Source organism: Chrysemys picta, chromosome 3, assembly GCF_011386835.1.
Source record: "Chrysemys picta bellii isolate R12L10 chromosome 3, ASM1138683v2, whole genome shotgun sequence".
Lineage (NCBI taxonomy): Eukaryota > Metazoa > Chordata > Testudines > Emydidae > Chrysemys > Chrysemys picta.
The window spans coordinates 44,158,914-44,181,891 of record NC_088793.1 but is presented as its reverse complement, the minus strand read 5'-3'; the positions used below and the strand labels follow the sequence as shown (position 1 = coordinate 44,181,891).

At 41.7% G+C, this 22,978-nt stretch overlaps 1 protein-coding gene across 5 annotated transcripts in view; it reads left to right on the top strand.

Annotated features, from left to right (window-relative positions):
• Window positions 1-22,978, top strand: part of CSMD1 (CUB and Sushi multiple domains 1) — a 1,932,406-nt gene that overhangs the window by 1,768,395 nt on the left and 141,033 nt on the right. For all 5 annotated transcript variants that reach the window (XM_008163737.4, XM_005289701.5, XM_065587776.1 and 2 more), the window contains 2 exons: window positions 6,518-6,706; window positions 20,775-20,960. In XM_008163737.4, the coding sequence (XP_008161959.2) occupies window positions 6,518-6,706; window positions 20,775-20,960 (375 nt within the window). The remainder of the gene's footprint in view (window positions 1-6,517; window positions 6,707-20,774; window positions 20,961-22,978) is intronic.

The window sequence follows — 22,978 nt, the reverse complement described above, 5'->3', positions numbered from 1 at the left end:
AACCTGAAGAAGAGCTGTGTGTGGCTTGAAAGCTTGTCTCTCTCATCAACAGAAGTTGGACCAATAAAAGATATTACCTCACCTACCTTGTCTCTCTAATATCCTGGCACTGACACAGCTACAACTGGTTGGTCTTTAGTCAAAATTGACAAATGGGCATTGCGGATATAAGTGAACTGAAAATGTACAAATGTGTTACCTTGAAGAAAACATTAATACTTAGGAGGCCTTGAAAGATCTTTGCTGATATGTCACTGAGAAAACTGAATTAAATCTATATTGCAATACTAGTTCAGGTCAATGGAGTGGCTGGCTTACACTTTATCATTAATGTGGGTGAAAGGTTTTGTTGTTCCTAGACAAATGCATCCTGCATCACTGCACTCGTACCTGCTAATCCTCTCATAGAGTCAGTGCAGCTCCTGTCTCAGAAGTCTTATTGGAGAAGAAAAGTATTTTATCTCTGTAGTTGTAGGTATGAGGTTGGAATACATTATAAGCATTCTATCCCATTGATTCCCATTGAAACACAGAAATGGAGTGCAGGTGATTGTGGTTGGAGCTTTGACATTAACATTTCCTGTGGCACTAGCTCACCCTCAAGCCTTTAGACATTTTTGATTTTATTGCCTTATACTTCTTTCTTTACTAACTCTGTTAGTGCCTGATCCTGCAAGTTGTTGAACACTCAGCACCCTCAACTCCAATGGGAATTGGATTTAGTAGTAAGATCACATTTTGAATTATTACTAAACTATATAGAGCAGGGGTGGGCAAACTTTTTGGGCCAAGGTCCACATCTGGGTAGGGAAATTGTATGCAGGACCGGGGCAGGGGGTTGGGGTGAGGGAGGGAGTGTGGGGTATTGGAGGGGGTGCGGTGTGCAGGAAGGGGCTCAGGCAAGTGATTGGGGCAGAGGAGGAGTGCGGGGTGTTTGAGGGGCTCAGGGAAGGGGCTAGGGGTGCAGGAGGGGTGCGGAGTGCAGGACAGGACTCAGGGCAGGGGTGCAGGAGCAGTGCGGACTGCGGGAGGGGGCTCAGGGCAGGGAGTTGTGGTGCAGGAGGGGTGCGGCAGGGGGCTCAGCGCAGGGGGTTGGGGTGCAGGAGAAGTGTGGAGTGTACGAGGGGGCTCAGAGCAAGATGTTGGGGTGCAGGAGGGGTGCAAGGTGCAGGCAGGGGGCTTAGGGCAGGGAGTTGGGGGGTGGGGTATAAGCAGGGTTTGGGCTCCGGCCGGGCACCGCTTACCTCAAGCGGCTCCGGGGTGGCAGCAGCGTGCACTGGGGCCAGGGCAGGTACCTGCCTGCCTGCCCTGTCCCCGGCCCCAAGCTGCTCTCAGAAGCACTGCAGCACCTAGCAGAGGGGGTGGAGGGCTCTGCGTGCACTGCCCTTGCCGCGCCTCCAGGTACCTCCCCCGAAGCTCCCATTGGTCACGGTTCCCTGTTCCTGGCCAATGGGAGCTACGGGGGGCGGTGCCTGGAGGCAAGGGCAATTCATGGAGCCCTCTGCCCCCCCACCCGGGGGTCGCAGGCACATGGTGCTGGTGGCGCTGCGGGCCAGATCCAAAGCCTTGAGGGGCCGGATCCGGCCCATGGGCCGTAGTTTGCCTACCCCTCATATAGCGTGAATACAGAAGTAATTCAGATATAAAACACCATGAACTCTCCTCCACCCTTTCCTTAGATGCTATCACTTGCAAGCTTTACTAAAAGCTTAAAATAAATGTTACTTTTTTAATGTTACAGCATTTAGTTGCAAAAAAAAAAAAAAAAAAAAAAGAAAGAGAAAGAAAGAAAGAAAGAAAGAAAGACCAGCTGCTGAGCTACTTGTCCTTCTAGGGTTGCCAATTTGGTTTGGACTGTATTCCTGGAGGTTTCATCACATGACATAATCTTTAATTAAAGATTAATTTTTAATTCCTGGAGACTCCAGGACAATCCAGGAGGGTTGGCAACCCTATATCCTTCTTTCGAAAGAATATCTGATAGTTTACAAATATTGATTTTGATGTTTACTTAAAAATGTCTTTTGTGTATACTGTGGTGGTTCTACACTCCTGACCCAGGCAGAACTCCAGTTGACTTGAATAGGACTTTTGGCTAGGGGAAGACTGCAGGAACAGTTTCTGACATATTAGCTATCTGTGACATCTTTCCCAATTAACTTTGTGCAGCTTGAGGCTTAAAGGGGTCTGTCTAGCAGGGGCCCTGAGCACTTCTGTAGAAACTCTGAAGTGGATCTAATCTGGGTCTGTTGCTAATAAGTGGCTATTATAAATGTATATTTTACACCTACACAGTCCCTCACTCTGTTAAAACAACATGATTAATAAAGCACTCAGCAATTAAGAAATGACCCCGGCCAGTTCTAGCCTCTTCTCCCAGTCCCAGCCACCTCATTCAAACAGTCCCTGTCTCTCCTTTCCCCCAACCTCCCAGTCCTAGCCTCCCCACACCAGTGACCACTGCATTTCATGTTGCCAAATATTGTCTTACGGTTAACTTGTGTCTCCCTGTTTGTTTCATCCATCTCTTGGCTTATACTTGGACTTTTAGTTCCTTGGGGTAGGGATTAACTTTTTTGTTATGTGTCTGTACAATGCCTAGTAGAGTGGGACTCTGGTCTGTGATAGGTTCATAGGTGCTACTGTAATAAATACAACAACAACAACAACAACAGAAAAAAGAAAAAATTTCAGTAGGTTTTCTCATTTTGTGTAATTCAAATGTCTACTTCTCACCTGTTTTATGCCCCATTAAGGTTGCTGTTTGGAAGGCTCACACATACTCTATACTTCAGGAGTGGCCAAATTGTGGCTCTTTAACCATTAAACTGTGGCTCGCGGAGCCCCCCACAGCTCCCCTCATTCTCCACCTACCAGAGTGGGGGAGGGAAGCTCGGGACCTCTGCCTTGCAGTGGGGTGGTGGAGTAGGAGCTTCCGCCCAGCAGGGAGGGGGGTTTGGTGGCTTCAACCCTGTGACGTGCACCTGCTGGAGCTCGGGGATTCAGCAGGAGTGGGGCTGAAGCCCCAAGCCCCATCAGGCCCCTTCCATGTGGATGAAGCCCCGAGCCCTGGCATGCATGCCCCAGCTCTCGAACTTTTGAAGATTGCCATATGTGGCTTGGTGGATCAGTAAGTTTGGCCACCTCAGTATAGTTTGTCCTTATATGACCATATTTTAAAAAGTAGAGAAAAAGAACATGCTAATAAATTCTCCTGCAATGCAGAAAAAATAAAACAAATAATCCAAGCATACAGGTAATAGTTTCTTCTTAGAGCTGCAAAACTGTCGAGATCACTTTGCAATTCTTTTTTGACTGAAATGAAAATGGTATTAAACCTCAGCTGTCATTCTCAACTTCCCTTGAGAGATTCAAAACTAAATGCCGCTTAAGGCTTTCCTAGAACCACTTGAAGCCTTTAGTTTTAACCATCTTGCTTCAGAAACATAATCCCTTTGTTTCTTAAATTATTTGAAAAGTAAATTAATGTAATATTCATTGTCCCTCTTTAAATGTCAATTCCCTTTTTAGAAAATCAAGGGTATTTCTGTAATTTCATGCATTTAATTGAAGTATGTAAGCAAATGTCACTGTGATTGTAAAGGATATTCAGTTTGGCCCAAAACAGAACCTTCCTAACTTGCGTCCAACTCCATTCCTTTGGGGGATATTACCACTACTTTATCTCCCAAGCATTCCCTCTATACTGACAACACTCAAAGGGAAAAAAATAGCTATTTTACTAGTGACCATAACTCTTTGAACAGAATGTCAATATTGATCCACATTTCTTCAGTGTTTTTAATATGGATTCTAGTTACTGGGCTGGGATTAGGGTTGTGGTTTCTTAGAAATCTTGTTCTGAATCTTGCATTTAATTATATGCACGTAGCATCAAAGGCCACTGCTTTGAAAGATGTCTCCCACTTTTGTACCAAGAGCACATTACATTCCCCAGACTGCAAATCTATATTGATAATCTAGAGCTACTAGAAAAAATAATCTCTTTCCAAAATGAAAACCACAGTTGGATTTCCTATATAAGTGATATGACAAAATTGAAACCTTTTATCCAGAATTCCCCATCCCAAGAAAACACTGATGTTTAGTACAGAAATAGAACCTGGACATGAACCACTCCTGATCTGGGACTTGGTTGTTCAAAATAAACTGAAGCCCTCTTGATTCAGCCCATCTCTAAATAACAGAGGAACATCCCAGACAGTGGGAGGAACAGATTATTTACTACATATTTTAAGATCAGTACAATAGATGGGGGAAGGATTTGTAGTTACATTTGTGTCATATAAGGGCTTCTTAGATAACAGCAAAAATTCCTCTTGGATATAGTGATGTGGTGAGGGCTCAGCATACTAGAATACTGCATTTTACCAGGTATGATGTGAGGATGGAAACCAGAAAAGCTGATGCTTTCTGTGTCTTTAGTATTAGGTTGTAAATGTTTTTTCAAGTTGCCTTTGATAAAATCACAAGCTTTGTGTATTATGTTATGAAATGGAATATAGGAGTGCACAAATGTACTCCATGGTCCAGGCATTCTGATTCTCTATTAAAGAAATGACCCATTCAGTCTATCTGAATGATATGGGAACATCATCAGATAAAAATATATAGTTTCCTAATCTAAGTTATTAACTTTTATTTAAAGATTACTAAATAGCCTCTTCATATTTTAATTCAGTTTACTTTTGCAATTCTCTCAGTTTAGACAATGAAAATATATTTGTCAGCTTTAATTTGTCAGCTGCAATACTGAAATGTCTGAAGTTGCAAACAGTGTAAAGCAATAGGTCATGCTTGTTGTATGAAGAAAAAAATATATCCATTGAATTTAAAAATAAAGTCAGGGAAAAATTTGAATTGGTCGTAGGCTTTATAAAAGTCTGGTTTTTACAAAAAACAGAATATAGGACTTCAATGAACTTCCTGGGTCACTGAGTTTCATTCCCTGCTGTCTCAACTAATCCCATCACAAATCCCTTTTATAAATGTAATAAACTCCATCTGAAAACTGGTAAAGTTTGTCCCCACAACTACTATTGGAAGGCTGCTCCAGAACCTCACTCTTCTGATAATCAGAAGCCTTCTTCTAATTTCCAGCCTAAATGTATTCATAGCCAGTTTATATCCATTTGTTCTTGTACTGATATTGCCCTTTATCTTAAATAGCTCTTATCCCTCCCTGGTATTTGCTCCTTCGTTTTGGACCAGGATTTACCTGAGAGCACACTATAATATAAGATAGGAGCAAGACTCTTTCCGTTTTAAAGATGACTATTAACCATTCACTCAACTAAAAAACCAAGCAAAACCAAACAAAGCCCTATACCTAGGTATTGAAAATTGAAGGGGGAGAGGATTGTATCACAAATATTAGTAACATAAAAATAATACAACCTGTTCATTGGACTGAATTTTAGAATTCTTCCTATGTAGTCATAGAAATTAATATTGGAGGCATTTAATATATATCCCTGAATATAGCTCTCATCAGTATTTCAGCCAAATGTGAGTCGGAAGTACAGTGTTCAAAACAACAATACTAATTGTGAGATCTTGTAATCTATGCCGTACAGCAATGGGTGGAAAAAACTTTTACCTGGGAAATTTTGTTATTTCTCCTCCCACCAAGATTGTAATTTTGCCATAAATCTGGCTCCTGCTTCTATGTTTCTTGACTAGTATTCATTGTGTACATCTCTTGGTGTCTTGCCTGAGCTTCCTTCTAGTTGATACTCAGAAAAGAACTGGCTACAACTCTGTCACCATCTGTAGCAGGTTTCAACCGAAGACAAATGTATTTAAACAATTAATTGATTGTAGTTGAAATTTGCTCTAATATTTAACAGGAGATGTAGTTAATTCTATCCTGAATAGCCACCAAGCCAGACAGATGAGTAGTTGATGGCCTCAACGAGATGTGAAGTAGGAAGGTGGAAAAGATGGAAAAACAACATGGTGGGGGTCTGAGTCCTTCCTTAAAACAATAGGAGGGGAGAGATTAGATCTAAACCTGAAAGACCTACCAATCATAGATCTTACATAAATTATTGTGAGCCAGTGAAGTGATGGGGCTGGAGTCAAAGTTGAAATTTCAGCCTAGATGTAAAACTATGTGGCCTTTGTGCATAGTGAATTATATAACTATTGACCTAGATATAAATGAATCAAGTCTATGAGAGAGTTTATTCACTAAATGTGAAGTAGGTGAAGTTCTGAGGAAATTATTTGTTATTAACAAAGCTCACTCTCATAGCTTTTACAATGTATTGTCAATAAAAGGAGTTCTGAATGTGTGGAATATAAATGATATTCCTCCAACTCATGGTATTTCTACATTTTATATATATATATGAAAATTCTGATAGTAATTCAAAACATACTCTAGATTTTTAAATTACACAAACATATTTTGTAAATATTGCAAGATGAATTGTTATTTTTTATATGTTTGCTAACTTTTAAAAATTATAATTTTATTGTTTTTGGTATATAGCTCCATATTGCAGCTTAAACAATGTCCCAAAGAATGGTGGAACTTTAAATAAAACAGCAGGTTCAACTGGAAGTAAAGTGCACTATTACTGCAAGCCTGGATATAGAATGATTGGCCATAGTAATGCAACTTGTAGACGTCTTCAAAATGGCGTGTATCAATGGGATTTTCCTGCCCCGCTCTGCCATGGTAAGATATTGTATTGTTGTTATATATGTTTCCATCGTTTACCTCTAAAAATCTGTTACAAAATAAGAACAGAGTCTTGCACAGTCTTGCAAATACTTATCCATGAACGCAGTGGGCTTACTCATGTATTTAAATTTACTTATGTGTAGGGTGACCAAATGTTCTGTTTTTGAAGAGACAGTCTCCTATTTAAGCCCTCCTGCAGGTGTCCTGACTTTTTCTTAAAAATGGACAAATTGTCCCATATTTTCTGTCTCCCCAACCCCATCAGTACTGGCGGGTCCTACTGCTGGCTGGATCCCTGCTTGCCAGCCGCCTGCCCACCAGCGGTGAGTGGGGGGTCCAGCCGATGATGGGGGTGGGTGTGCAAGGCTGGTGATGGGGCAAAGCTGCAGCCCCCGCTGTGTGCCAGCTCTCAGCAAGCAGGGCCCCACCTCCCATCCCATTTCCAACTGGCTCTGGCTGTGCTCTGCGAGCTGTAGAGGCTGGTGTTGCGGGCAGGCACCAGGTGGAGGCCGGTTACATGTTGCCTCTGCTGTCCACTCATCAGCTCTTTACATGGTCTCCATCTCGTTGTCCTCTCCCTTCTTTGTCCCTTTGCCCCCTACCCAGCCCTTCTGCTTCTCCATATCCCCCCACCAGGGTGGGTCCCACTCCCAGCGCTGTGGGGAGAATCAGCTCCTGGTCAGAGTGCTCTGCTCACCAGGAGCCTGGCCAGCAGGCTCGTTCCTTCTCCCACTGCCTCTGGCTGGGCCAGAGCCCTGGAAAAGCCCAAGACCCTCTGGCCTGGGAAAAACAACATGGTGGGTGGGAGGATAGGGGTGTGTGTCACCCCTTCCTGTGTGAACCCTAAAGCCTTAAAAATAATAAGGGAAATAGAAAGAATCCGACTATGCAGTATTTCCTTTTAACAGGGGCTCAGTCAACTTGATGTTAATTTGAACGTTTGTACTGCATAGTTCTGATAGATTGCCATTGAACTCACTTGAATACAAGTAATTTTACCAGGTATTCAGCACAGGGAAATATAGTCACCCTACTATGTGCCTAAATGGGGACAAAAACTTGAAGGTTGTGATGCTATATTGTTATATAGCAAATGGAAAATAAATCTAGAGAACTCCGTAACATGGTTAAATCCAAAAGGTTCAAATCTCCAAGCATAATTATACTGATCACTACATGCAAGAGAATGAACTACAGGCGCATGGGACAGCGGCTGCAATTGTATGTTTTAAGCATTTAACTGATCCAGGACAATGTTCAGAACTCCCACCATACAAACAGGAACTTGGAGTAGACCTACATGGGACCTACCCTAGGACACTTGGTCCTGCTAGTGAAGGCAGGGGGCTGGACTTGATGACCTTTCAGTTCTATGAGATAGGTATATCTCCATGTATTTACATAGCTCACTTTTGAATCATCTCCACTGTGTGTGTGTGTGTGTGTGTGTGTGAGAGAGAGAGAGAGAGAGAGAGACTGGAACTGGGAGCTGGCGGGGCAAGGGGTAATGGGGAGAGACTGGCAGATAGAGATGGAGACTGGGGCTGGCTGGGAAAAGTGACTGAGAGTAGGAGCTACTGAGAGAAAGGAGACTGAGGCTGGACAAGAAGCTAGGGGACGGACTGGAGATTGGGAAAAGAAGTCTGCAGGGAGTCTGAGACATGGAGTGGAGGGGGGACAGTCTAAGGTCATATGAGGGACCTGGTGTGGAGGGACTGAAAGTCAGGATAAGGAGAAGCCTGGGACTAAGCTGAAGAGCAAGGAGGTGGAGACTAGGACTGGTTGGGCAAGGAGACTGGGACTAGGAGGAGGAGCCTGGAGATGGACACTGAGATTAAGAGGTGTTGTGGGGGTGAAGAGAGGTGAGACTGAGATGAGGATCCAGGTATAGGTAGGAAAGAGGCAGGATGCAGAGAAAGGCAGGCTGGAGGGCAGAGGGACAGAAGGATCTATAGCTACTAGATCACATTCCCCTCCAGAACCTGGAACTGCACCCAAGATTCCTGAATCAGCAAATATCTGTGAAAACCACTGGCAGATTGTGTCTCCTCACCCTCTCTTGTCCACATAGAGGAAGACAGCCTACTACTGTTATCAGTTACTTTTAGCTTAAGAGGCAGAGGTCTGTATGTGAATCTAACCATTCCAATCCTGCTAATGAACCATGTGGGTGTCAATATGGTTCCATCTGATGGAATTTCTGGGGTTTTTCAGTTATTTTTAAACCTAGGAAACTGAACACAGAAACTGTGTTAAAAGAACATTAAGATTATAAATACAAGATTTACAAAGTTAGGGAATGCCCTAAGGCCTGTCATCACCTTAACCTGTCCCTCTTCTCAGTGCAGCATAACTTCAGTGTTTACTAGTTTTCTTCTACATTTAGAACACTACTCCACCAATGGTGGAGAGAAATTGGCTTTCCCCAAGATGTCTTTGAAAAATATACCTAAAAATAGGTAATTGTATATACGTTGATTGGAACAGATTTGAAGGAGAAGGGGGAAAGTGGTTCTTTGCTTTGCTGCACAGGATCAAGGAACGTGTTCTCAGGTCTGAGGAACAGCATGGCAGAATTTACAGAGAGTAGTAGAAGCAAATTAAGGGAGCAGATACACAGGAGGATACATAGAGTATGAAACTGAGAGGAAGGGAACATGAGCATAATGTGGAGATAGGAGTGAATACGTATAGGGCTTGAAGGTGAGGAAGAACAGCTTGAACATGATGCATAAGCAATGGATACCAGTGGAAAACAGGTCCAAAAATACAAGAAATTAACAATAATAAAGCTGAAGTTAAGATTGTAAATAAGTTTGTAGTAACACAGTTCTGAAGAAAACACAATAAAAGCTCAGAAATTCAAAACTAACTACACTTGGAACAAAACCTATGAAATTGCACAAATGTGTTAACTCTGTCCTTGTCACTATACCATCCAATGCAGTAGGGTCTGTATTGAATATTAAATTATCATTAATAATGATTATTAATTATCACAACATTAATTTATAAGAATAAGGTATATACATTTACAATAAGATTTTATATGTAAAGAAGATATTTTTCAGAAATTTTGGAGAAACATATTTATCTTGCATGAAAACACACAAGTTCTCCTTGAAAACTTATAAGAGCCAGACATATTTGGCCCAGTTTATAGATATCAGCATGGGATATTTGCAAAGAAAAGTCCTTTAATTAGGTCTGAAATACCAGTAAAACTGATTCCACGGGCTTAATTTATAGTTAAACAACATGTTTATGCAGCAAATAATGTTTGGAATCAAATTTGATTGTGTTTAAAAAAAGTAGTTCTTTTTCTGTATGTGTAGTGCAAAAGTTTCGGGGTTGTATGGGGCTGTCAGGGAGGGGTAGTATCTCTGATGAGGGAGCAGTCATACTCTTTGGAGTAGCTCATCCACTTTGGTCCCCACTTGACACCCAGCTCTCACCTGTGACTCCAAGTAGCTGTCAGCATGCGACAGCGGCCACACCCTGGAGACCGTCTCGACTGGCGGGCTAAACCAGGTGAGGGTAGTCGATGAGTATGAGACTCTCAGTGAGTTAGGGCCTGTCTACCCATTGCATGCAAAGGCTGGATCCGGCTGACTGAGGCAACCTGGTTCAACCTGGTTCAATGGTCAGGAAGGCGGTGACAGCAAGTGTTGTGAAATGCTTAAGAGCACGACAAGACATGTAGGCGTCCTGGTCATCCACTGCGCCCTGCCCTATCTCCAGCCGTCTCGACTTCTGTTCTGCCACTGGATACAGATAGGAACTGGGAAGAGAGAGTGAGGCTGACGTTGCGCAACTCTCCCTCACTTTAATCCAATTCACGCGCAAGTCTCGACATCATATCATATCATATCATATCATATCATATATTACATCATATCAAGTCCTGTGGTGATGGGCGAGCGACAAAGCAGCAGGTGTGGATACACTGGGAGCTGTAGCCGCGGACCTGCATATTGGCGGCTCAGGCATAATGGTCGTTCCTCACTGACCAAAGCAGCAGTGGAGCTTGGCATCTTCTTGACCGACTGAGCAGCCCTGTTCAGGATTGCACTGCTCACCTCCATAGAATGAGGAGGGGGCTAGAAAAGGTGCCCTAAACATTGCCTGCTTCACCTTACCCTGGCCAGCATACCGTGGCTGGCGGGGATCCCACAAAAGCGGTTGAACAAAAACAAAAACAAAATTTAGAGTGACACCGATCACTATTGGCACATGGAATGTGCGCACGTTACTGGACAACATCACGGCAGACAGACTGGAGAGAAGAACAGCACTTGTCGCTAGAGAGCTCGCACGCTACAACATTGACATTGCAGCCCCTAGCAAAACTCACGTTGCTAATGAAGGACAGCTGTCCAAGTCAGGCGGTGGCTATACATTCTTCTGGAGTGGCTGCAGCAGTGATGAGCGTCACGAATCTGGAGTTGGCTTCGCCATCAAGAATCATCTTGTTCGGAAACTTGCCAGTTCCCCCAAGGGTATGAATGACCGGCTCATGACAATGCAGTTTCCGTTTCAAAAAGGAAAACAAGCTACTTTGATCAGCGCATATGCTCCTACAATGAGAAACCCAGAGGATATGAAGAATAAATTCTATGAAGAACTAGATACTCTGCTATCATCAGTGCACCGCACAGACAAGCCGATTCTGTTTGGCGATTTTAACGCAAGAGTCGGATGCGATGCCGCAGCCTGGGAAGGAGTCATCGGGAAAAATGGAGTGGGAAAGTGTAACAGCAATGGCCTGTTACTGCTGAAAACCTGTGCAGCACATGACCTTCTGATTAGCAATACGGTCTTCCGCCTTCCTACCCGTAACAGGACTTCGTGGATGCATCCCCGTTCCAAGCACTGGCATTTGGTCGATTATGTCATCATCAGAAGAAGGGATAGACAAGTTGGCAGGGTTACAAAAGCTATGTGTGGCGCTGACTGTTGGATGGATCATAGGCTCATAGTATCCAAAATGAAGCTCCGTATCGTGCCAAAGAGATGACCACAAGGCTGTAAGGCTCTCAAAAGGATCAACGTGTCGAAGCTGAAGAACAGCCGCATCACTGAAAATCTAGCGGAAGACCTAGCGAATGAGCTTGCTGATCTTCGTATTGAGAATGATGCTGAGAAAGACTGGGAGCGATTCCGCAACACTGTCCATATAGCTGCATTGAAAGTATTGGGGCCCTCCACATGCAGGCGGCAAGACTGGTTTGACGAAAATGATGCCGAAATCCAGGTCTTACTTGCTGAGAAGCACCGCCTGCATCGTGCATATCAAAATGATCCATCCTCAGCGGCAAAGACCACCTTTATCAACGCTCGCAGAACAGTACAGAACCAACTGCGCAAAATGCGGGACTTGTGGCTGAGCGCCAAAGCAGATGAAATACAGGCATATGCGGACAGGACCGACTATAAGCGGTTTTATGAAGCCCTCAACACACTCTATGGTCCACAGTCTTCTGGGAGCTTTCCCCTCCTGAACTCTGATGGTACTGAGCTCCTTACAGAGAAGACGCAGATTCTCCAGAGATGGGCTGAACACTTTGAAGCAATTCTCAATCACCCCTCAGTCATCAATGATGAAGCCATTGACAAGATGCCCCAGGTTGCAGTCAATGACTCCATGGACGCTTTCCCAGAAGAGGACGAAGTGAAGAAAGCTATCAATCAGCTGTCAAGTGGCAAAGCCCCATGGTCAGATGCCATACCAGCAGAGGTGTACAAAGTCGGTGGACCTGTGCTCCTACGGAAACTCACTGAGCTGTTTCAGTCCTTTTGGAAGCAGGGAACCATTCCACAAGAATATAGAGACGCGTCCATCTTGCACCTCTATAAGAGGAAGGGCAATCGCCAGGTATGCGATAATCACCGTGGAATCTCGCTGCTTTCTACAGCGGGGAAAGTTCTTGCACAGGTTCTGTTGAACCGATTGATCACTCACCTGGAGAAGGGCTTAATGCCAGAATCACAGTGTGGCTTCCGCGAGGGACGTGGGACTATTGACATGATCTTCGCTGTGCATCAGCTACAGGAGAAATGTCAAGAGCAGAATCGTGAACTTTACACAACTTTTGTGGACGTCACGAAAGCATTTGACTCTGTCAGTCGTCAGGGCCTGTGGAGGATCATGTCGAAATTTGGCTGTTCAGACAGATTTATACGAATGGTACGTCAATTTCATGATGGTGAAACATCTGAGGCCTTCCCAGTCACCAATGGCGTCAAGCAAGGGTGTGTTTTAGCACCCACTTTGTTCAGCATGATATTCTCTGCCACTTTGACTGATGCCTTTCAACACTGCACTGAAGGAGTAGGCCTGAAGTATAGAACTGATGGGAAACTATTCAATCTGAGGCGACTGCGTGCCATCACCAAGGTGAAGGAAACTGTACTTCGAGACTTTCTCTTTGCCAATAATTGTGTTCTGAATGCTAGTACAGATCCAGAAATGCAAGCCAGTATGGACAAGTTTTCAACTGCATGCAACAACTTCGGTCTCACTATTAACATCAAGAAGACTGAGGTCATGCACCAGCCAGCTCCCTATGCTCCGTACTCAGAACCATCCATCACTGTAAATGGACAGAGACTTCAGACAGTGGACCACTTCACGTACCTGGGCAGTACCCTTTCCCGAGCAGTGTCAATCGATGATTTGCAGAATTGTTAAAGCCAGCTCTGCATTTGGCCGATTGCGCTCCAACGTTTGGGAATGTCGAGGGATCAGCCTACCAATGAAGCTGAAGCTCTACCGAGCAGTGGTGCTTCCAACTCTGCTGTACACCTGCGAGACGTGGACTGTCTATCGGAGTCATGCACGAAGGCTCAATCACTTCCACGTTTCCTGTCTGCGAAAGTTTCTAAAAATCAGATGGCAGGACAAAGTGCCCGATACTGATATCCTTACTAGAGCCAGTCTGCTGTCAGTTCACACATTGCTGATGAGAGCCCAGACCAGGTGTGCCGGACATGTCGTGAGAATGTCAGACGAACGCATTCCTAAATAGTTCTTCTACGGAGAACTCACTCAGGGAAAGCGCTCCCCTGGAGGACAAAAGAAGCGGTTCAAGGACACGCTGAAGACCTCTTTGAAGTCCTTCGAGATCAACACTGCCATATGGGAAACCTTCGTACTGAACCGTCCAGCATGGCGCAGCCTCATTCACACAGGCAGTAATACCTCTGAGGCGAGGCGTATTGCTGAGGCTGAAAAAAAGCGTGAGCTGCGCAAGTCCAGAGCTGCTCGTACATCATCGACAGTGCCATTACATGTCTGCCCGACGTGTCATAGGACGTTCCATGCCCGAATTGGACTGATCAGTCATCTTCGGACGCACAGCGCCTGGTCATCGAAAGAATGACTTGTTGAGGTCTTCATCGATAACGATGGACGAACATCACATCATCAGTGCAAAAGTTTCAATTTTAATATAAACATATCTCTAATTTAGGTTACGCTGTTAGGGTCAATGGTATTTCCATTTCCAGTCTTTTCAAGTTGAGACTCACCTAATAATGCTCTACATGCTGTATAAGGAACTTGACTATCTTCCAAAAAAAATAACAATTTATTGTTTTTACTGTTACTTTCAAAGCAACAGACAAGCATGAGCCACAGTGCATTCAAAATAATTGTAAATGGAGCAAATAACAACAGCTATAGTTAAAGTTGCTGAAACATTTTCATTTTACCTCATATTATAGCACATCCTTGTGGCATTGGGCAGTGCAGCAGCCACTCAGCTTCAGTTTCCCAGCTGGTCTTCTGCTGCTTCACCCACCCTCCCTGAGGTTGCAGAGACTTAGCCCTCTGGCTAGGTTACATATAGTTCTATCCCTTCTGGGGTACTCAAAGTCCAGAACAAACATGAAGCAAGTTAAACTTTTCCCATTCTTCTGAGAGATCTGCTAGGCACCAGTCTTCCCCGGCCCTAGTGTATAGCCAGACTCTCTTCTCTCTAATTGCTCCCCTCCAACTGAACAGGATTCCTGTCTCTGCTCCAGGTGTCTCAATTTGGCTGACAGTCACTAGTCTATTAACACTTTCTGGTCTTGCATGGAGGCTTCTGTGCCCCATTACACCCCACTTTCTCATTGGATTATAACTTTATTTTTTGGGAGGTTAAAATGTTGCAGGACTGGGCTATACCCAAGGTTAATATTTGTGAAAAGTATTTTTTACAAAAAAAAAAAAGTTCAGATATTTTGGGATATGAGGAGAGAGAAATAAAATTTTTCCAGTTCTTAAAAAAAAATCATAATGTTTTACACTAAAGCAGAAGGAGCAGAAAGCTGAAATTTGTCAGGGAGATAATCCTTAGAGTGGAAAGGTTCCTTTTATTGTCCCTGGAAATTTGTTGTTTTGTAATTTGGCCAAGTTATAGTTTTAAAAATGTTGCTCTGTCTGTATCATCTGTTGTCTTTTGTCTTTTACTTAGCTTGTCAGCTCACTGGGCCAGGGATTGTCCTTTTGTGCTGTGTTTGTACAATGCGTAGCACAATGGCTCCTGGCCCATGACAGGACCTCTTAGGTTCGGTGGTAATACATATAGTAAATAATAATAAGGATGTTACCATTCATATATAGTTTGATTCCTATAGTAGCTACTTACAAGTCTATATCTCTTCTTGCGGACTACTGTGAGAGTTGAGGTTAGCTACAGATTACCTGTTTTTAAGATGAGAAGGCTGCTGGCAGGGCATTTTAACCAGAGGCCCTCAACTGTACTGTACATCCCCACTAGCTCAACACAACCTAAATTAGTGAACCTTCAAGACAAAGCATATCCGTTAACCAGGCTTTTTCTGAGAGGTTCTTGTAGGGAACCTTTCTTTTCTGGGTGCTGAGCATGTGGCTACTTTCTTTAATGTTTTTAATATTCATTTTTGTATTATTTGGTTTTAGAGCTCTTCTGATAGGCCATTTTTAAAAACCGAAAAAAATAAAAACATGTAGTAACTTTTCTGATAAACTTCTATAAAGGCAAGCAAAATCCTCCTTGCCATGTGAAAGCACTCACTACATGCTCGGATTAAGCAGGGTATATAATTCCACAGGCCTATAATAATGTCTGATTATAAAACAGACTTTCTGGCAAGGTGGTCATCTTATTGCCTGCTGCGCTACACAGAGGCTCTTTTGATAAGAAACACTATCACACTTAGTAGTCTGGCAATATCCAGGGCCGGCTCTAGCTTTTTTGCTGCCACAAGAACGGCAGGCAGGCTGCCTTCGGCGCCATGCCTGCGGGAGGTCCCTGGTCCCGCGGCTTCGGTGTACCCGCCACCGAATTGTCGTCAAATCTGCGAGACCGGCGGACCTCCCGCAGGCATGGCGCCGAAGGCTGCCTGACTGCCGCCCTCACAGGGATCGGCAGGGCGCCCCCCGCGGCTTTCCGCCCCAGGTACACACTTGGTGCGCTGGTGCCTGGAGCCGCTGCTGGCAATACCTGACAGTCCCCTGGTAGAAAGGAGGTTGAGGTACATGGGAATAGAATGATTTTTACTTAAAACAAAATAAACTTTTTTTAAAATAATGTTTGGTTAGAAGTAGGGTGAGAATCAACAATAGAATATTAGTGAGCTTTTTCAGATACAACTAACCTGACCGTGTGAAAAGATATATGATCTGTATTTATAAATATTCAGTAATGGATCAAATTAATCTGCTTTAACTTCATTACATTATGTGGAGTTACACCAGGGAAGAACTTGTTAAAGTAACATGTCAATCAAAATACTGTGTGTGTGTTTTATTTATGTATAAGAATTGCTATGGTATATATCATTGAAGTATCTGTGTTTTTATGTAGTGTGTTCACACACAGTATATGTGAATAGATTCGGGAATCCTAAAGGATTTTTTTATTATTTTTTTTTTAAGAAGAGGAAAAGCTTTACTGTAGAAATAGAAGAATATTTTTGAGGGGGAACATTTATGAGCAATTGAAGTTGCATCCTACTTTCTAGGCAGTAAATAGGCTTTTCAGCTTGTGCTGATTATAGGCTCTTCGGAAGAAATATATCTTGCTGCAATACAAGAACAATGACGACAATTAAGGTTAAAGAACTATTCATTATTCACGCTCTGAATGCTCATAACCCAGCTGGAAGTGTTCATACATAAGTACAAAGTACATGTTGGTGGCACAGGCTGTAAGTTTCTTCTAATCATTGAGCTGAGAAATGTCTGGACCCATTCATTGAATTGGGCAATTTTCTTAGTCTGTTCTTAGTCATTTTAGCAAGCACGTGGGAAGCTGAGAACAGCTTCAGTGCACTTATGTGTTTAACAGCATTGACTACTCTCAGCTGTTAAATGACCAAATGTCATTTTAGTTAGCTCTCTTCATCAAAGCTTGCTCCAGAAAGTCACTGTATATTTGCTGTTGTTACTTTATTCAAGCCAATGAGTGCTGACATGTTTTGTTTGGACACTATTGGTCTAAAAGCTATTACCATAATCAGACAAACAGTAGCAGCAGGAATACCACTTTCCACTATAGTAGTATCTGTAGAGAGAGATGAGTAACAAATAGACAGATGGACTGTAACTGAAGTAGCACCAGAAGGTACTGCTATCATTAGCAATTACTGCAGCAGCAGTAGCTTAGCAACCTAAGGAATATACAGATCAGCAACAGTGCTCCTATATGAGTGGGAGAAGAAAACTAAGAGGAGACTAGGTGTAATGTTTAGGCGGAATGAAAATGGTGAAAGGGGAGTGAGAAGAGAGGAACAGATGCAGACACTGAGATCAGGGTGCAGCAGGTGCAATATTCTGTGCAACATGCTGGGGCTAGTATAACAAACAGATCTGTTTGGTGCAGCTTAAGCACTTGAAAGGTAAAATGGAATATTACACACCTTTTATTCTGCAGTATATCATGCAAATAATAGGGGGATGTTAGAATTCCTGGATTTTAAGTAGTCTCCTGCAATATTATCATCAAGCCAAAGTGCAAAGCACTGTCTGCTGACAGAGGTATTTTGCTGATAAAATGAATGCAGCAGATTCATTCATTTATTGTTCAAGTTACAGAGGTCCAAATTCTGTTCTTTCATTCCATAGAAAGAGTTCTGAATTAAGGATTATACCCAGATTTCTACTGATTAAAGGAAGAACAAAGTTAGGCCTACATATAATATTTTTAAAATTTGAACCCTGATTTTTTTACTTTTATACAGTTAACCATGTGCAGGCTTAAATCAGAAATTGATATCTTACTCCCAGAAAAAAAAAAGATAAAACAATCAAAAAGTTGCCAGGAAATTAGAATTAATCCAGTTGCATCCCAAAGTAAACCCTTCAGGAGCCATGCCAAGGTTTGTTCTATCATGACAGAAAATAATTGAAAGAGAGGGTTTGTGGGAGGGGGAGCAAAATGTTGACAAAATCCTGCTACCAACAGAAAACAAAAAACACAGTAATTGCGACTGGGAATGGGGAGAGCTTGGTAGTTTTAAGGGGGTAGAAAAACAGGATGGGATTTCAACTTTCTACCTATTTAAAAATATAAGCAAAGGCTCCCCAGCTGTCAAGTTATTTTCAAATGGTGGGAAATTTAGTGTTAGTCTGTTTGTAAAATTCACATTGACTTTATTTTTTAAGGAAGCAGTTTATTTTATCACATTATTTCAGTTCTACTTGCGTGTGCAATTTGGCATATTCCAGATGGGAGCAAACACAATAAAAAAACACTAACCAAGAACATGAACCACATCTATCATTTCATATTGCCTAGTTTGTCTCATTGTAATCAAATTCCAAACACTATGTTGTATTTAATTTAAATGCATCAGATGTGACAGCTTTGAAATAATGAAAACAACTTTGTAGAGTTATGTTTATTGTACTGTAACAGTGCGTTGTGAAATTAATCATTTACACTGAAGCAGGTAAATTATACCATTAATTAAATTGATTTTTTTCTCACTTGTGTTCAGTAGGCTTCCGGTAAAGGCTGGCCTTTTATTCTTTTGGCAAATGTTGATTTTATAAAATTTAAATAAAAGTCCACGGTCCAAAGAAGAAGACATGCAGTGGCAAAATTCTTTATGTTAAAATGTTGCATTGCTTCCTACAATTGAGCAAGTACATATGGGGCAGAGTTTTTCTTTTTCAACCCTAGTTTATCATCAAAGCTCATCCCGTACTGTTTAATATTTATAAATATAACACTTAAACTTACATTTCATTTCTATGTTATATTTATCATAGAGTGATATATCAGTGTCTGGACCAGAGCAAGAAGGTGATTCTGTACATATGTGGGTTTGGTTTCCTATGTAATCCTTAATTAAAGGGGCTTAATATAACTATTGTGCTGTTTTATTCTCCAAGTTGCTGTTTTAAAAAGACTAAATCTTTCTAAAGAAATAAAACTTGAAGAAGAAATAAGAAATAACTTCTTGTTTTATTTTAAATGCCAGCGTAGGGCAAATGAAAAATCTTTCCCAGTTTACCAAGTTATTCAAGCACCCAGGAGTTAGCCCTTGTGGAGTGTGAAGCATGTTAAAACAAAGCCCCACAAAAAAGTTCCTACTTCTACAATTCTCTTTGCTAAAATCACTGGGAGTGATTAGTTGTCTGGGCAGTCTTTGATAACTGCAGAAGGGCTATATTGACTCAGGGATCACTGGTAAAGGCTTCTGACATAGGTATTTCCAGAAATGTACCTTATCTGGAAAATCCTGTGTTAGCAGGTATTGTTAGATACCATATGCTGGGCTCACTATCTCATAATTCTTTCCTTTTTTAAATAAATTTATATTTGTTTTTACTGTAAATAGGTTACAGTGTTGTGTTGTTATATTGGAGCTAAAACTCAGTTGAATCAAACAAGCTGAAATGTGCATACTATTCCCTTGGAAGTAGCGAACCCGGTAATTAGTGTGATTGTCCAGCAACAGGAGCTGGACACTACAAGGAGATGTTTTCAGAGTGGCTCAGAATCTGAGGTGCACCTGTTGTTAACTTGCAAGGCAAAGTAGGACTGACAGAGCCCGAAGGCTCATGCTTGAGTGGGTGTAGGGCTGGCAGTGACACAGAGCTGACATCCGGTTACCACAAGAAAGACTCCCTCATGCTGGATCTGTAGGAGGTGGGGGGAGGGAGGGATAACAAGGTGACTCTCATTCCTGGGCATCCCAAGAAAGTGTCCCTGTCCCAAAGACCTTGGGTGAAATCCTGTCCCCTTGGAGTCAATGGGAATTTTGCCATTGAGTTCACCAGGGTTAGGATTTCACCCCTTTTTCTGAGGTAGCAATCTTAAGGTATGTCTATACTACACGGCGTTGGTACAATTTCCAGCTTAAGGAGGCATACCTAGTGCCGACTGAGCTAGCACATTAAAAATAGAGCGTAGCTGGAGAGGTGCAAGCGATGGGAGAGACTAGCTGTACTGAGTACATACTCACCCAAGATGCTAGGTATATACTTGGGGAGCCTAGTCCCTCTTGCTGTTTGTTCTGCTGCAACTACACTCTATTTTTAGCATGCTAGCTTGATTCCAGTTAGCACAGGTAAGTCTCCAGTTGGATATTACAGTTCCATCTTGAAGTGTAGACATACCCTAATTGGAATGATGGAAGAGTGGAAAGACTACAAAGAAAGTGGGAACATAGCATTAGTAGACTATTTGATATGTGAGGTTTCTCCTTCATTGCTATTTTATTTGACTTTAGCCTGGTAATTTTGGGTACTTGGTGGATGATTCTGAGCCAATAAATGGCCCGTTGGCCTTTCATATGTCACTTTATTCTGACCGTTTGATATCTGCTGTAACTGCAGAATTGACTGAACTGCACAAATAATAGATTAATTGATAAGAAAGTTGGCTTACATTGGCTATACTTTATTTATATATCCATTTTAAAAAATATTCCTGGATTAGTTAGAAAGTTGTAGATGTGGAGGAAATTGCACTGGTTATTGATGACGAATGTATTATTATGCATGTATGTTTTTTGGTATATAGGGGTAAATGTGACTTTCAAAAATACCTTAACATACTAGATTTCCATCTTTTTCCCCCCTCAGCTGTGTCGTGTGGTATTCCAGAATCTCCAGGAAATGGTTCAGTTGTAGGTAATGAGTTCACTTTGGGCAGTAGAGTGATATATGAATGTAACGAGGGCTTCAAGCTAGAATCTAGTCAACAAGCAACAGCAGTGTGTCAAGAAGATGGATTATGGACTAACAAAGGGAGGCCACCTGTCTGTAAACGTAAGTGTGCATTAATTTTTTCAAACATATTTCTTTTGTATATGCTGAGAAAAGTTTTCAGTGGTGAAATTTAGATCCAAAGTACAAGGATCCCACATTTTGGATATTGAGGAGTACATTTTTATTCAGTATGTGATGAGTTAGAATGATACACAAATGCTATTAATGTTAAGAGTAGTGCAAAGCAGCCTTAAAGCTATTTTAATGAGGTATGCAGATATTTCTTCAGCATAAGGGAATCTCCACTTGCTGTCAAGCTATTATACTCCGCTCTTCACCCTTCTCCTTGCCCTATCCCCAGCTGCAAAATGATCTTTTAGGGACCACTGTAGCTAGGCACAGTTTAGTGCAGCCCTGAGGCTGCTTGAACCTGTGCTGCTGACCAAACTGCCTTCAAGCAAACACCAGGATCACAGGAATAGAAAGGTGGCATGAAGCTACCTTTATCTACTTCAAGCTGTGACAAAATCAGAGCTTTTGTACAGCTGAGGATCTAGCCCATAATTTGATAATATGAATTAGTATACTACCTGTGTAAGTATGCACAAACTCATATAAACAAAATTTATATGTTTTACGATGAGGTTCATACATCAAACATAAAATCAAGGTATCTTTTAAAGACATAGGACTTAAAGCCTACAAATAATGAACATACCTTATCTGTTTGTTCCCCTAGTTGTTAATGATCTCTTCTCCACCTTCTCTATTTTCTGTTACAATTGCCTGTTGCAACTTGTTTTAATCGAAGTTCTACATTATTCAAGTCAAAGACTGTCTCTTAAAATGTTTCTACAGTGCCCAATACAATGGTACCCTACTTCTGATTGGGATCTCTTGGTGCTACCTTGACAGATAGCAGTAAATTAAAATCTACGCAATTAATTAAGTTTGAGCTTTAGATGTCCTTTTCATGTGCAAAAATACTGGAAAAATATTAGCGCATAGACTTGATTTTTTAAAAAATATTGCACATCTTAGGTACTATACTTAATGTTACAAAATACTGAGTTGACAGTGAATTTAGATTCTAGAACCTGGGAACAGTATGTACCTGTTTTCTAGATTCTGAACATGAGAAACACTTTTTTTTCCCAATTCTCCATTAATGTTGCTTATTTTTAATTGTAGGGTAAAGAAAATAGCAATGACTGTGAATTTAGAAATTAGTATGTTTTACTGTAAAAAGGTTTTGGAGTTTAGATTCATTGACAGCAGTGTGTCACCCAGTCTGTGCTATTGTACAAGTGTGGGTTTCTTTAAATACTCTCTGAGTTTTAATCACTTTTAAATTGTATTTTAAGTTATTTAGTAATTGTTTTGCTTAAGTAAGCTCTATGGAGGTAGAAAGTGACAAAATAGCATTTTTTTCATTATTCTCCTTTTTCAAGCTGTTGAGTTGAAAAAGGCTTCCGTTGACTATATGCATTAAATATACAAATTCACTCAGATGTCCACAACTTGACAACGTATCTGTGAAAGTACCTGAGGCTGAACTATTACAGCATACCTGATGTACCTTAAATGCTAATGACAGAAATGCGACTGAGTAGCCTCTCTCATGAAATTGCCTGCAAATGTGTCAATTATAGTAGTGTCTTATGTAATGTGGATAATAGGCAACAAACCAGTTCATTTCACATGAGCCACCAAATAGCATCAAAGAAATAAACTAGCTATGATTGCTACCAACCTAGGTCAGATATGAACCAAAGACATAGAGGTGAAAAACTGTATTTAATATATTCCATTAGTTTGAGTCAACCAGTTTCCAAGAACTATTACAGATGGGAAATGTATTGTAGCAGCATATACTGTGTTAAAAGCTGTGCATGAAGAGAATAAAGTACATCAGAAAATGTTTGTCAAAACTTTAGAAAGGGTTAAAATGAATAAATTATATATTTTAGCGTGTTTGGGGAATACAGTTTGAAGGTGAGCTTTTTTTATTTTCAGATGCCTGATCAACAGCAGCCTTCTGTGTTCTTTAAGTCTAATAAAATTGATTTTTCCCAGAT